General features: G+C 41.2%; 1 protein-coding gene across 1 annotated transcript in view; it reads right to left on the minus strand.

Annotated features, from left to right (window-relative positions):
* fbxw4 (F-box and WD repeat domain containing 4) overlaps positions 1–12,734 on the minus strand; it is a 56,821-nt gene that overhangs the window by 4,768 nt on the left and 39,319 nt on the right. The window contains exon 7 of the mRNA XM_008296160.1: positions 3,272–3,412. Coding sequence (XP_008294382.1) covers positions 3,272–3,412 — 141 coding nt within the window. The remainder of the gene's footprint in view (positions 1–3,271; positions 3,413–12,734) is intronic.

A 12,734-nucleotide genomic window follows, 5' to 3' on the forward strand; every position in this document is an offset into this window, starting at 1 on the left:
CACACACACACACACACACACACACACACACACACACACACACACACCTAATTTTAGCTAACCTATGTGGGGGAGGTCACCCACTACATCTTGAAAGTAATAAAGACACAAACAGCACAAAGTCACTAAAGTGTATGTGTTGTTTTTTATATCCTAGTAGGGACTTTAAATTGCATGCCAACTCATGGGGAACTCCTGTTACGGTGGTTCAGACTGCTTCTGGAGGATTAAGACTTTTACGTTTTAGGTTAGGAGGAGAGGATGTGTGCTGTTTTCCATGCTTTTCTTCACTCTTCACTAGCAGAGCTGTAATTGAAGCAGTCACTGCTGGACTTTGATTCCTTCGTGCTTTCCATGCACAAAGACAGAGGAAAAATCCAAATTCTTTAGAAATCCTGTTCTATATATGTTCACTGTGCTTGGAATGGGAACACAACAAACTCTGGCAGGACACCATGACGTATTGTTTGGCACACCACAGAAATGATCATTGACAGTGCTATAGGCCAATCTGTAGCCAGCTGCTCTGTCCTGCAAAAAGAGTCACAGTCATCCTTTAGAAAGTACCCACAGGAGTTCTGTGCATTTTTCTGTGTTCTATGTGAGTAGCAATGCAACTGTCTTTATAGTGGATCGAGAACAAGCCTGATCCACAGAAGCCCCACCCTGTAGTCCAGGACACAAAGGATGTGCTGCCAACGTTCCCATACTAAACCAAACCGGACACCTCCAGTAGTATGTGTCCATAGCCCAACCAGTGAGGGCTGTTTTGGTTGCACAAGGGAGAGACAGTATTGGTTGAGTGGTTTTAATATTGTGGATGATTAGTGTGTTATCATAGTGCCTGGAACCATGTGTTCGTCTGCTGTCCCTACTCACTAAGTCTGCACTGGTCACTGCACGTGGATGTGGAAACCATGAATCGACCTTTAGGATTAGGCATTTAGTTGGAATAGTTTGATTAGGGTGGAGGTAAGTAATACTGTGTGTCAATTTAGTGTCTCTGTGGGGATACTGAAATAAACTTGCATGTGTGTATGTGGGTATACTCAGTTCTGTGCAAAAGGTTTCAGTACTTTTGTTGTTTATATTCTTATCTGTCTAGCAATATCAATGTGGAGGCCTCTGATCATCTAAAATGTATTCTGCAGCAGGACAATGAGCTCACACATCTATCTAGAGTCAAAGAATTATCTTCACCCACACGAAGAACAAGAAGACCTTCTGCAGATGGTCTCGCTCCACAGAGCCCAAATCTCAACTTTACTGACTGAGTCTGGGATTATATGAAAAGAGACAAATGACAGATCATTTTGAAACCACGTACTGTGAAGGATATAAGAGGAAGACAGTAACAGTTTAAGGTGCAATATTATGATAAAGTAGTTTGTCCCAGTTGAATGATATTGCATGCAAAAGTAAGCACATTGTAAGGTCAGGTATAGTATGCACTGAAAGTAATTAGAAAAAGTTTGTGTTTTGGAATGCAGCCTCTGAGACTGTTGTGTGTTGACTAAGGAGAACCAAAATGGATGGCAGGCAGACTGGAGAAACAGTTCAAAAGGTTACTATCTTCCACCACTCCTCTTTGACGGAAATGGTACAGTTCAACTAAATTTATTGGTTGCCTTTCGCACAGTGCACAGGTTCTCAATTGAAGTCAGGAGGTTTAAGACTTTGGGAAGACGAGTCCAAAACCTTTTTTCTACACTGATTTAACCATTTCTTTACACCTTTGATGTTCGTTTGGGGTCATTGTCTTATTGTAACACCCAACTCTGTCCAAGACCTAACCTTCTGGCTGATGATTTCCATTTTCCTTAAGATTAAGATCTTCATAATTCCATTTACTTTGTGTAAAGAACTAGTTCCACTGGCACAAAAACAGCCATGGAGCATAATACGACCACTACCATGCTTGATGGACAGTTTGGTGTTCTTGGGGTTAAAGGCCTCACGTTCTCTCCTCCAAACATATTTCTAGTCATTGTGGCCAAGTAGCTGAAAACGCGCTGGAATGTGGACATTGACATCTGTATTCCAGCAGCTTAGGAGTTACAACATATTGGGATTCCAAATTCCGTGTCTACAACATGTACTGTAATAGAACATTGTTATTCATATATCCACCACTGCCCCTGTTTAACTGCTCATTTTGAAGTGATAGCGACGGAAAGAGTTCACAGTCACACTGATCATTTTCTAAATCTATTGTGTATTATGTGACTATGCAGGATCTGTAGTTGGTCTTTTCCTATCAAAGTACAATTTTCCTCGATGTCCTGAGTTGTCTTTTGAGACTGGTTAGGTTTGACCATATAAATTATTGATATCTAAAAAGGGACCCCCTTCTGCCAACCTCCTCCCTCAACTCAACGTCTTTCAAAGTCCCCGGAGTGATCTGCCAATCAGATCTGATTTGTCTTACTTGACTGATTCCCAAGAAACACAGCCTAAAGCCCCTTAGACCCCTGCCGTCGAAATAAATGCTTCCCTCACAAAACATGTGGGGACTCCAGTCCCTAACATGGTTTGCAATAAGGGCCACTGCATTAATGCTGGCACCCCAGAGGGCTGCTCTCAGTGTTTGAAATAAAATAGTAGGTTTAGAATGATTCTGTTATTTCTGACAAAAACACAATTATGAAAATGGTGCAATTTAAATACAACACAAACTTAGATAAAATGAACAATCCATGTGTGCAAGGATACACTTAAATATTTTACAACTAATAAGCTCACTCAAAATTTATGTTAGCAACAAGACCAAACATGATGATTGGACTTAAGATCATGGTAAAATTTTCAATTGGCTTTGCTTGTTTGATCTGTCTAGAATTTAACATTTCTAATTTCAGTAATTATACTTAAAATTGTAAAGTTCAAATAACACCTTAGTTCCTTTCAAATACCTACACTTTAAGTGCATTAAGTACTTGGACTTAAACTGCAGTTCTAAACATCTCACAAGCAAACGTTCAAACTAATCATCCTACTCATTTTGCAGGATGTAAATAGTTGCTAGTAAACTGTGACTATAAATGTTTGGAGCACTATGGAGCAGATGCGTGTGTAAGTGTCAGTTTTTTATGAAAAAAAAGATCCTACATTCAGTCACATTTGTTGTCAATAAAAGTGTATTGGGGCTTTTTGCTGCATACTTACAAAATGTAAGATGTATTTATGATGTTATATAAAAATCCTAATAAGCACTGACAGGTATATCAAATGCTTAAGCCGAACCCAAAAAATAAAAGAAATAGTGACATACCGTGGGCTGAGTCGGAGGTCCCACAATCGAATGAAAGTGTCATAGCCGCAGGTAAAGAGCTGAAATGGAGACTCAAACAATATGTCCAACACACCAGCACCGCGACGAAACTCTGAGCCAAGAGTGCACACACACGCTGACCTGGTGAATGAGAGAGGGATAGAAGAAGATTGTAAAGGGAGGAGAAAAGCAAAGAATATCTTTAACCATAAACATTAATGTTTATCGAGTGAAGCTTTTTGTGGCTACATGTGACCACTTTCATATTCACATTAACATTGCACATACAATATCATCAAAGCTAAGACAGGTTGTGTTTTATACATTATATTCAGTTCCTGCTGTTTGTTTGCTCAGATTGTTGGCAGTGCATTTGTAGATACATATTATTCATGTCTACATTTGGTTAACTTACCCTACACACTTATATTTTAGTTTGTCTTTAGTTTGGTTTTCCGGTGGCAATTTTCCCCTGTTAAGGGACTTTGAGTACCATGAAAAGCACTATACAAAATAAATAAATATATTATTATTATTTATTAATTTTTTTATTTATTTATTTATTTATTTTTTTGCTGCATAGTTACAAAAAAATAAAATAATAATAATAATAATAATTTTAGTTTCTATTTAGTCACCTACCATTGTTGATGGTGCTGTAGCTGGTTGCTGACAGACATCTTGTCAAGCTACAATTTGAATGGTTCACATATAGTCTGATATGTTGAACTTATTTTAAACTCACTTGCGTCTGGCTAACCTCCCTTATGGACTCACAACTGCAGTTGGTTATTTTGTTTTCAGGTGTATATATGTATGGATTAATTGCAGTTTATGGGTGGGGTAGGCACAAATCTAACAAATCAAATCAAATCAAATCAAAATAAACTCAGGCATATGCATCAACTTCATACAGAAGCAGACTATAAATAAACATGTTATTATTAGCAGAAAGCTAAACTATTAGCAACACTGAACACTAGCACTCACCACCTGCTTGCAGGTAAATGTACTTACAAAACCTAACCAACCACTAGAACACATGCAGATAATACAGGAAAATGAATTGAGCGGCTTACTTGTCCAGAAGAATAATGACAAGTTCGGAATATAGTCACAAGAGAGTTACTTCTTCTGTGGTTATGCTTCTTTGATATTGACATGTTTTTAATTGACAGAATCCCTGTTTTCTCTCTTTTTTCACTTACTTTGCAGGGTAGACAGTTGTTGCTGATGCTGGAATAACATTTCTTTCTGCAGGATTTCCTACCATGTAATCAGACTTTTTGCCATCTGAACAGATGTGCATGCAAATCTGCATTTATAGAAAAGCCAGCAAAAATGACACCCTCTCTCTGAATAAACATGTGATTGGTCAAACAGGCAGATTTTCTAAAACTAAGTCTAGTTTCCTCTCAGACCACTTGAATTTAGCCACCACACAAACCTCAGAATCATGAGAGTTGAAACAAGATTTGCTAGAAAGTGTGAAATTTGCCTTGAGGGTCAGTTTCATCTTCAAAATAATTGTACAATGCCACATCTCCAGTTATCAATCTCTTATTTTATTGTACCTTAAACTGTGAACAAGAAACTGAGATATTTTAATTCCTTGACAAATATTTCCCTATTTTCTGGCACAGGATCATGGCCTCGGACTTGACTGCAAACTTCAAATATCAAAAAAGCAATTCAGAAACATCAGACACTCTCCTAACCTAGAAGAAGAGCCTGAAAAGTAAACTTTGTCTCATTATTCTTGTTATGGCTGTTCATTGTTGTAACTGAATTGTTGTTGAATGTCATCAATATTTTTTAATTTTATATTTTTCATTTTTAACAAAATGTGTTCACATGGGCTTGAAATCTTCGCTGTTGTCTCTGTGTCTGGATTAGCGAGCATGGCTTTGAGTGTGAGACTACAAACACACAAAAATTGTGTGAATGTACAAGAGATAAATAAAGTTTGTGTGTCTTGGCTGATGTGTGTGACCTGTGTGTGTGTCCAGTGAGTCCAGCTCTATGCAGCACCATGCTCTTGTGATCACAGCTCTGTCCCGCTTGCTGCTCAGCTCTTGATTATTGGAGAATAACTTGCACTCAGCAGGACAGATTATTGCAGAATAACTGTCTCTTTGTTGCCATTTAATACCCTCCATGACCGTGACTGTGTGCAGCTCTCGCATGTTTGATACCTGCCTCGTAGCAACCATTTAAAGGAGGCTGCTGGCCTTGGCGACCAAGCAGCCCTATGCTTCGACTCGTGCCCCCCTCCCTCGCCTTGGAGCTCAATCCGCAGGCTTGGGCTGGTAATCCCCTAGCCTTACCCCAGGGAGCCTTGTTATTGGGCCAGGGCTTTCCCCACAGTGTGCCTTATTGGGTGAGAGCTTTCTCATTGCCAGGGTCTCATGACTAAGCCAGGGTCGATGGGGAGTCTGTGATGAGGCTGAATTTGTGTCTGTGTGGGGTAGTTCTGGGGTAGTGACCCCTCATTTTCCCCTTACCAATAACACCAAGGAGCTTAGCATATCCCACACGAAAGGAAACTCATTCAAGCCAAAGGGATAGGAGCCTGTTCATTTATAACTAAATAATGATGTCTCCATCACAGCACTACCACTCCCAGTAAAAAGAAACCAAGAGTTCATAGCCTTAACCTCTGAAATCATTTAGGCAAGAGGATTACAATCGTACACTGTTCTGAAAAAAAGAGTAAAAAACAATGACAAAAGCTTAAACAGGAGAGAAAAATAAAAGGTAGGTTTCCATAAAATTGACCTGACATCTGTACAAGGATCTTAAAGGCAGTAATAGCACCATGCAATGAGCTGGTGTATGGTGAAAAACAGCAGGGATTCTCAAATTGGTAGGTCTCTGGCTTTTACGGGCCGTGAGTGATTACAGGATGAATGCATCAGCATATAATCTGTCAGAATGACTGTATCTGTTAGTGAACAGCGGTGCAATGTTCTGAACTGACCATCCTTTCTGGTACTGTCTGGGTCCATATTGTAAAATACCTGAGTATGTTTAGGTGTCACGTGATGTACCCAAAACAACACACCAACATAGGCTGTAAGGTGTAAAAGTAACAGGGTGGCTTGTGTCTGGTACTGTTAAAGTCACCAATCTAAAATCAGTGGAAATGTGGTAATGTCATCCTGCATGTGGTGTACATTAAAAGTAGTGTGCAGTCCACTAAACCTCTGGTTTTGGGGTCACAGGTCTGTCTGGTAAAAAACAACTGATGTGTTTTCTCATTTGTTTTACAACAAACATTAGCATGTTGTCAATAAGGAAACAAGTCACACAAACAATATTGGTAAGATACATTAATTACTGGTTACGGTCTGCACATGGAATTTGTTGACTTAAGAGGTCAAGGAGGATTCTTTCATCTTCATATCCAGTCAGTGATATTGACTTAAGTAAAACACATCAGGATAAATACATCAGTATTTACTAAGTCTACAGTGCATGAACTGAAGAAATTAACATATTGATCCAAATATCCTGTCTAGAACAGGGATGAATACACATGTATACTGTTGCACTTACATATAAGATATACTTGGCATATTTGCGGTAGCTTTTCTGCGGCTGATTTACTGACACAGCATGCTGTTGAGATTGAGGTAACATTTGGATAACTTTGAGGTTCAAAAATCATGAGCTGACAAGAAAATGCCACAAGGCATGCCTCAAACCTGCTAAAGACATCACACAAGCAGCGCAGACTAGAGTGGAGGGGATGACAGGGATGAGTATGCATGCAATGCCATCCAACCAGTGTAAAACTAAAGCTGCCAGAGTCACAGTAAACATTCTCGACTCACTATTCTGATTCACTACAATGAGGAAATAAATAAAATATGAAACTGCTACGCTAACAACCTGAAACATTACGTACTTACTGCAGCTCTGTACACACTTTTCCTGTGCTGGGAGGGATTATTAGATAAATGCAAGTGTGCTCACTTTCAGCTTGACTTCCAGATATAGTGGATTAGGTCTTAAGGTTAAACTGCTGGTTTGTTGATCGTGATAGTCGGACTTTGTTGTGGCTTTGTTCGTCATCATTACTATCACCATAAAACATTTGTAGAGTTAAAGCTGTATTGGAAAGAGCTTTTGTTACTGTTTTGATGCTAATGGACTTAACTACTGCTTGATGTAGATTATGCCATTAAAATGATAAAGAATAACATGGAAATCATCTGTTTTTGTCAGATAGAATTCTGTCACTTGAGAATGAAGCAGTGTGAGCTGCAGTACGGCAGCTACTTTGTGTGATGTGTAGCTTGGTGGCCTTAGTGGGCAAAGACTTAGTTATTGTTGTGAAGGGCTACTGGCTGTGACACTGAGGGTCTAAGTCCTAATTTAAGCCTGTCTGGCCTCACTGCAGGAGTCAGGTTGGCTTTAGGGGCAACACACACACAAGTTGTGTGAAAGGAATCATTAATGAATTGACAATGTTGAAAAAAAAATGAAGACAAGGGCATTATCCTCTAGGGAGGGGATAGCTAAAGAAAAGCAGTCTGTGTGTGTGTTTTTTGTGAATCAAGTGATTGGAGGCTCTTGTAAAGTCTTAGTTCTAAAACAGTAGCCTGGGGATGCAATGGGAAGCAGCCTCTCTTGTGAAAACAGGTAGAGAAAAGGAGCCCTGCTGAGGTTTTTACTCACTTAAAACAAACAGAGAGGAGCTGCGCAACCTGTTGCATGTCCACTCCATTTACCCTGTACTTTTGAGCTTGCTGCAGCGCAACTGTAGAAGCCATGTGAGCTTCCCAGGCAGAGACACTGGAAGGGAGGGGTGCTGGCTTCTGGGATACATCGACAATGAATGACCATCTTCAAAATTTCACATTCACGCGTGCAGTGCAAAGACAATACTGATGCAATTTGTATAACAGAGCGTCCACACCAATGCAGACTTTCAACCCCACTCTTTTCAGAGCAAGGAATGTGAGGAATCCTAGCCCAGCCATTTGATTGTAAGAAGGAGGCTGCCTTTTTGAAGGAGCAGAGGGGAGTGTCGGGAATGATGGTCAGGGTACTTTCTCTTTGATGCCTTTCCCCCCTCTGTGTTTAACCATGAGCGAAGGCAGTGTGAAAAGTTGAGCTGCTGTGTGGATGGTGCCCCTTGTGTGGCATCCCCTTCTATATGGGTGATCATAAGACTTGGTCTCGCTGAGATGGAAAAAAGACAAATTATTTGCAATGGAGGGAAAAGGTGAAAGTTTTAAATTAAATCAAAATCAAAGACCTAAGAACTCAATGGGAGCCTTGGCCTTTTGATCCCCTGTCCTTAAATGTTACCATACAGTTGTTGTCAGCCTGTTGTTAGCCTATTGAGGCCAAATGTGTATGTAAGTTACAATTTAAAACTATAAACTAATGGAAAACTTACTTACTTGAACTTACACTGCTATTTTTCTGACCAATTCTGATCTGAATTTTAATTCCCCAAAAAATAACTAACTAACTAACTAAATAAATAAATAACAAAATTATAAATTAATAAAAATAATAATAATTTTACAAAATGAAATAAAAGCTTAATACAGACCTGTACATGTTGTCTATATAATATTAAAGACTATTACTTTGCACAAAGCATTGTCAAACTTAGTTCTACATGAAAAAAAAATATTTCTGTATGTTGCGAACAAATTAGCTGGTGTAAGAAAAGGGAATTAGCAGGTGAATGTGATTAAAGTTTATCTTACAGCCAATGAAGATTGGTTCTCTAATTCCCAGTAAACTTATTACATCTTGTTAGGCCATAACAGTCAATATAATTCTGAATTTGAAAGTTGCACTCTTTGAAACAAAATCTCAATTTAAAACCTGTGTAAAGGAAATTCAGAGAGCTGTCTCTATAATATACATGTCAGAAAGTAATAACTAAAAATATATAAAAAGACAGATAATTATGCCATGCTGAATTATAGAGTTAGACTGTTTTGCATTTTTATGTCCAGGATTTTTCAGGCAGGTCAGGCTGTACTAACTGGTTTGGTTCAGATAAAACAAACCCAACCACGCCTGTTTACATGGTGAGCATCGTTCATGGCTGATGTGAGCGGAAACATCACCAGCTCTTCAGAGCTGGAATACTACTTAAGTTTTCAAGATTTTGAAATAAAGTTTTAAATTCATACTAAATATATTGCTGATTGTTTAATCATTCAAATAATGGTGGTTACTGAATGTTTTCTGCAATGGGACAAACTTAGAATATATATATATTTTTTACTTCTTTACATGGATTTTGAATCAATTTATTGTTCATTATCTAACATAACAATTTGTCTTGTCACTACTTTAACAGTGGGCCGTAACCATAACTTGCAAAACAGTTTGTCAAAACAACATTTCTTGCTGTATCTGATATGACAAAGCAGGTAAAGCTTGTGTCTGTTCTTGAAGCTGTAAACATCTCTCACCGTGCAACCACTATTTTCTACAGGCACAGGAAGTAACTACTGGATTTCTTCCTGAAAGGCTTTTTTCTGTAATCTGGTGGAGGCAGCCAGAGTCCTGTCCCAGACAGGTTTAACTTGAGAGACGTGAAAGGTGGAGTGAATCCGCATTCAGAGAGGAAGCTTCAGATGAACCACACAGGGGTTGACCTCAATCTCGAAGGGTCCTACAAAGAGCCGGGCTAGCTTCATGGATTGCACTCTTAGTGAGAGGTCACTGAAGTGAAGCCATACATTTTGGCTGGGGGCGTAGGCTACTGCAGGGGCATGGTGGTGTATTGCCTGGGCATCCTCCTACAGTACAAAGGAGAGCTGAGTGGGCTTGTTTTCATGTTTTCTTGCAGCACCTGATGTAGATCTGAATGGATGACCCAGCGATCTCCTCTTCCTGGGTAGGAAATAGTGGGGGTTGATATCAGAGTGAACACTGAAAAGCCGATAGCCTGGATGATGCATTTGGCATAGTGTTTTGAGCTTACTCCACCCAGGAGGGATGGGAGCCTCAGGGTGTCTGGTTGTCAGATGTGATGCAGTGAAGTGTTTCTAGCTCCTGGAGCAAGAAGAGAGGCTGACTGCGGTCCCCAGAGCAGAGCGGAATGCTTTCCAGACCTGCGAGGTGAATTGAGGGCCCCGTCAGACACAAGGTCAGCAGGTAGGCCATGCAGACAGAACACTTGTAAAACTAATGGGTCAGCGGTTTCCTTCATGGAGAGAAGTTTGGCCAGAGCAATGAAGGGTGCCACCTTTGAGAAGCGGTCCAGTGACAAAAGCCACGGAGTCGTGGGACCACGGTACCTGGGGATGGGCAGCAGGTGAAAGAGGGAGAGCTGGCCTGATTGGAGGGGTTGTTCTGGGCAAAGACAGAGCAGGTTGTGAAAAACTCATGGGTGACCCTGTCCATGGATGACCACCAAAACCACTGGTGTCCAAGTGAAACCTGGGTGGCACGTTAGGCAGCTGCAATGGGCCCACAGTAGTGCCTGGGACCGAACAGAGTCACGGACAAACAAACAGGTAGCTGGTCCATTACCTGGGTCTTGCTGCTGACTCTGCTCCCTCGACTTAATCAGTCTTCCAGGTGGGGGACGCGAGAAACTGGGTGGAAGGCAGGATGGGTTCAGATTTGGCTGGTGTCTCCTTGGAGGTGAATTGCTGGGAAATAGTGTCAGGGTTGATGTTTCTGGAACCAGGGCAATAGGACAGGGAGAAATTAAAACTACCGAAAAAACAGAGCCCAACTTGCTTGTTGTGAATTGAGTCGCTTCACAGTCTGGATGTAGAAGAGGCTCTTATCAATGGTCCACACGATAAAAGGCTGCTTGGCTCTCTCCAGCCAGTGGCGTTATTACTCCAGGGCTAATTTGATAGTGAACAATTCACAGTTGCCTATGTCATAGTTCAGTTTCCTTGAGAAGAAGATGCAGGGATATAACTTGTCCTGGGGGGAGTGCTGGGAGAGCCTTGGCCCCACTCCTGTGTCCGACGCATCTACCTCAACAATATAATGCAAGCTGGGATAGAGCTGAGTGACAATGGGGGCTGACACGAAGTGATCCTTAAACTCTTGGAATGTGACTTCAGTTTCTGGGGTTCATTTGTAGCCAACAGAGTTGAAGATGAGTGTGGTAAGGGAGCAGCGATCCAGCTGTAGAAACAGGGAAACCTGAGAAACCGTTAGAGCTGTTTCCAGTTCTAAGGTCATGGCCAATCCCTCACTGCAGTGACTTTGACAGGATCCATCTTTACCTAGCCTTGTGACACCACGTAGCCCAAGATCAAAACAGGGGAGACGTGGAACTCACACTTCTTTGCCTTGATGTTGGGCTTGTTTTTCAACAGACATTTCAGAACCTGGCGGACATGTTGCTGGCGCGGGGTACATTGTTTACCAAGTACTGGAAGAACCGCTGGGGCGTTGGTCAGGCTGAAGGGCATCACCAGGTATTTGAAGCGATGCAAAGGCATGCTTAAAGCTGTTTTACACCTGTACCTCTCCTGGATGTGTCCCAGGTGGTAGGCATTGCAGAGGTCCAACTTGGTAAAAATGCTGGCACCGTGCTTGGGCTTCCAGTGGGGACATGAGCTGATTTGTGAAGATTTTCAGCGAAGTGGCAAGGCCCCATCTTTCCGGCAATAGAAATAGGCGTTGGTGTCTCTCAGTAAGGTCGCTCTTCTGGGATCAGCAGGGCATGGCCAAGCTGCATGGGTTTTGTCTCTGCAGTGGGAGCTGCGGGCTGGAGCACATGGGTGGACTGCACGTAGGGTGGCCGCTGGCAAAGCAGGGAGATGAGGTGAACTGGGGCCTGGTGCCTCTCTCGCAGATTGAGAGTGCGATCAGTTGGTCCTGGGAGGCCAACTCATCTTTTACAGATTAATTTAGGGCCCTCAAAAATGCTCCTTGGAGAGCCTCATTATTCCAGCCACTCTCTGCTGCCATGGTGTGGAATGCCACCACTTATTGTAATGTCTATACCTTACTATGTTAAGCACTATGTGATGACATACAGTCGTGGCCAAAATTTTGAGAATGACACAAATTTTCAGAGGGTCTGCTGCTTCAGGGTTTTTAGGTGTTTTTGTCGGATGTTTCTATGGTACACTGAAATATAATTACAAGCATTTCATAAGTATCAAAAGCTTTTATTGACAATTACACTGAGTTCATGCAACAAGTCAATATTTGCAGTGTTGACCCTTCTTTTTCAAGACCTCTGCAATTCTCCCTGGCATGCTGTCAATAAACATCTGGACCAAATCTTGACTGATGGCATCCTTTTCTTGCATATTCAATACTTGGAGTTTGTCATAATTTGTGGATTTTTGCTTGACCACAAGTTCTCAATGGGATTAAGATCTGGGGAGTCTCCTGGCCATGGACCCAAAATCTTTATACTTTGTTCCCCGAACCATTTAGTTATTATTTTTTCTTTATGGCAAGGTGCTCCATTGTGCTGGAAAAGGCATTGTTCATCACCAAA

This window comes from Stegastes partitus, unplaced genomic scaffold, assembly GCF_000690725.1.
Source record: "Stegastes partitus isolate 25-593 unplaced genomic scaffold, Stegastes_partitus-1.0.2 Scaffold1105, whole genome shotgun sequence".
Classification (NCBI taxonomy): domain Eukaryota; kingdom Metazoa; phylum Chordata; class Actinopteri; family Pomacentridae; genus Stegastes; species Stegastes partitus.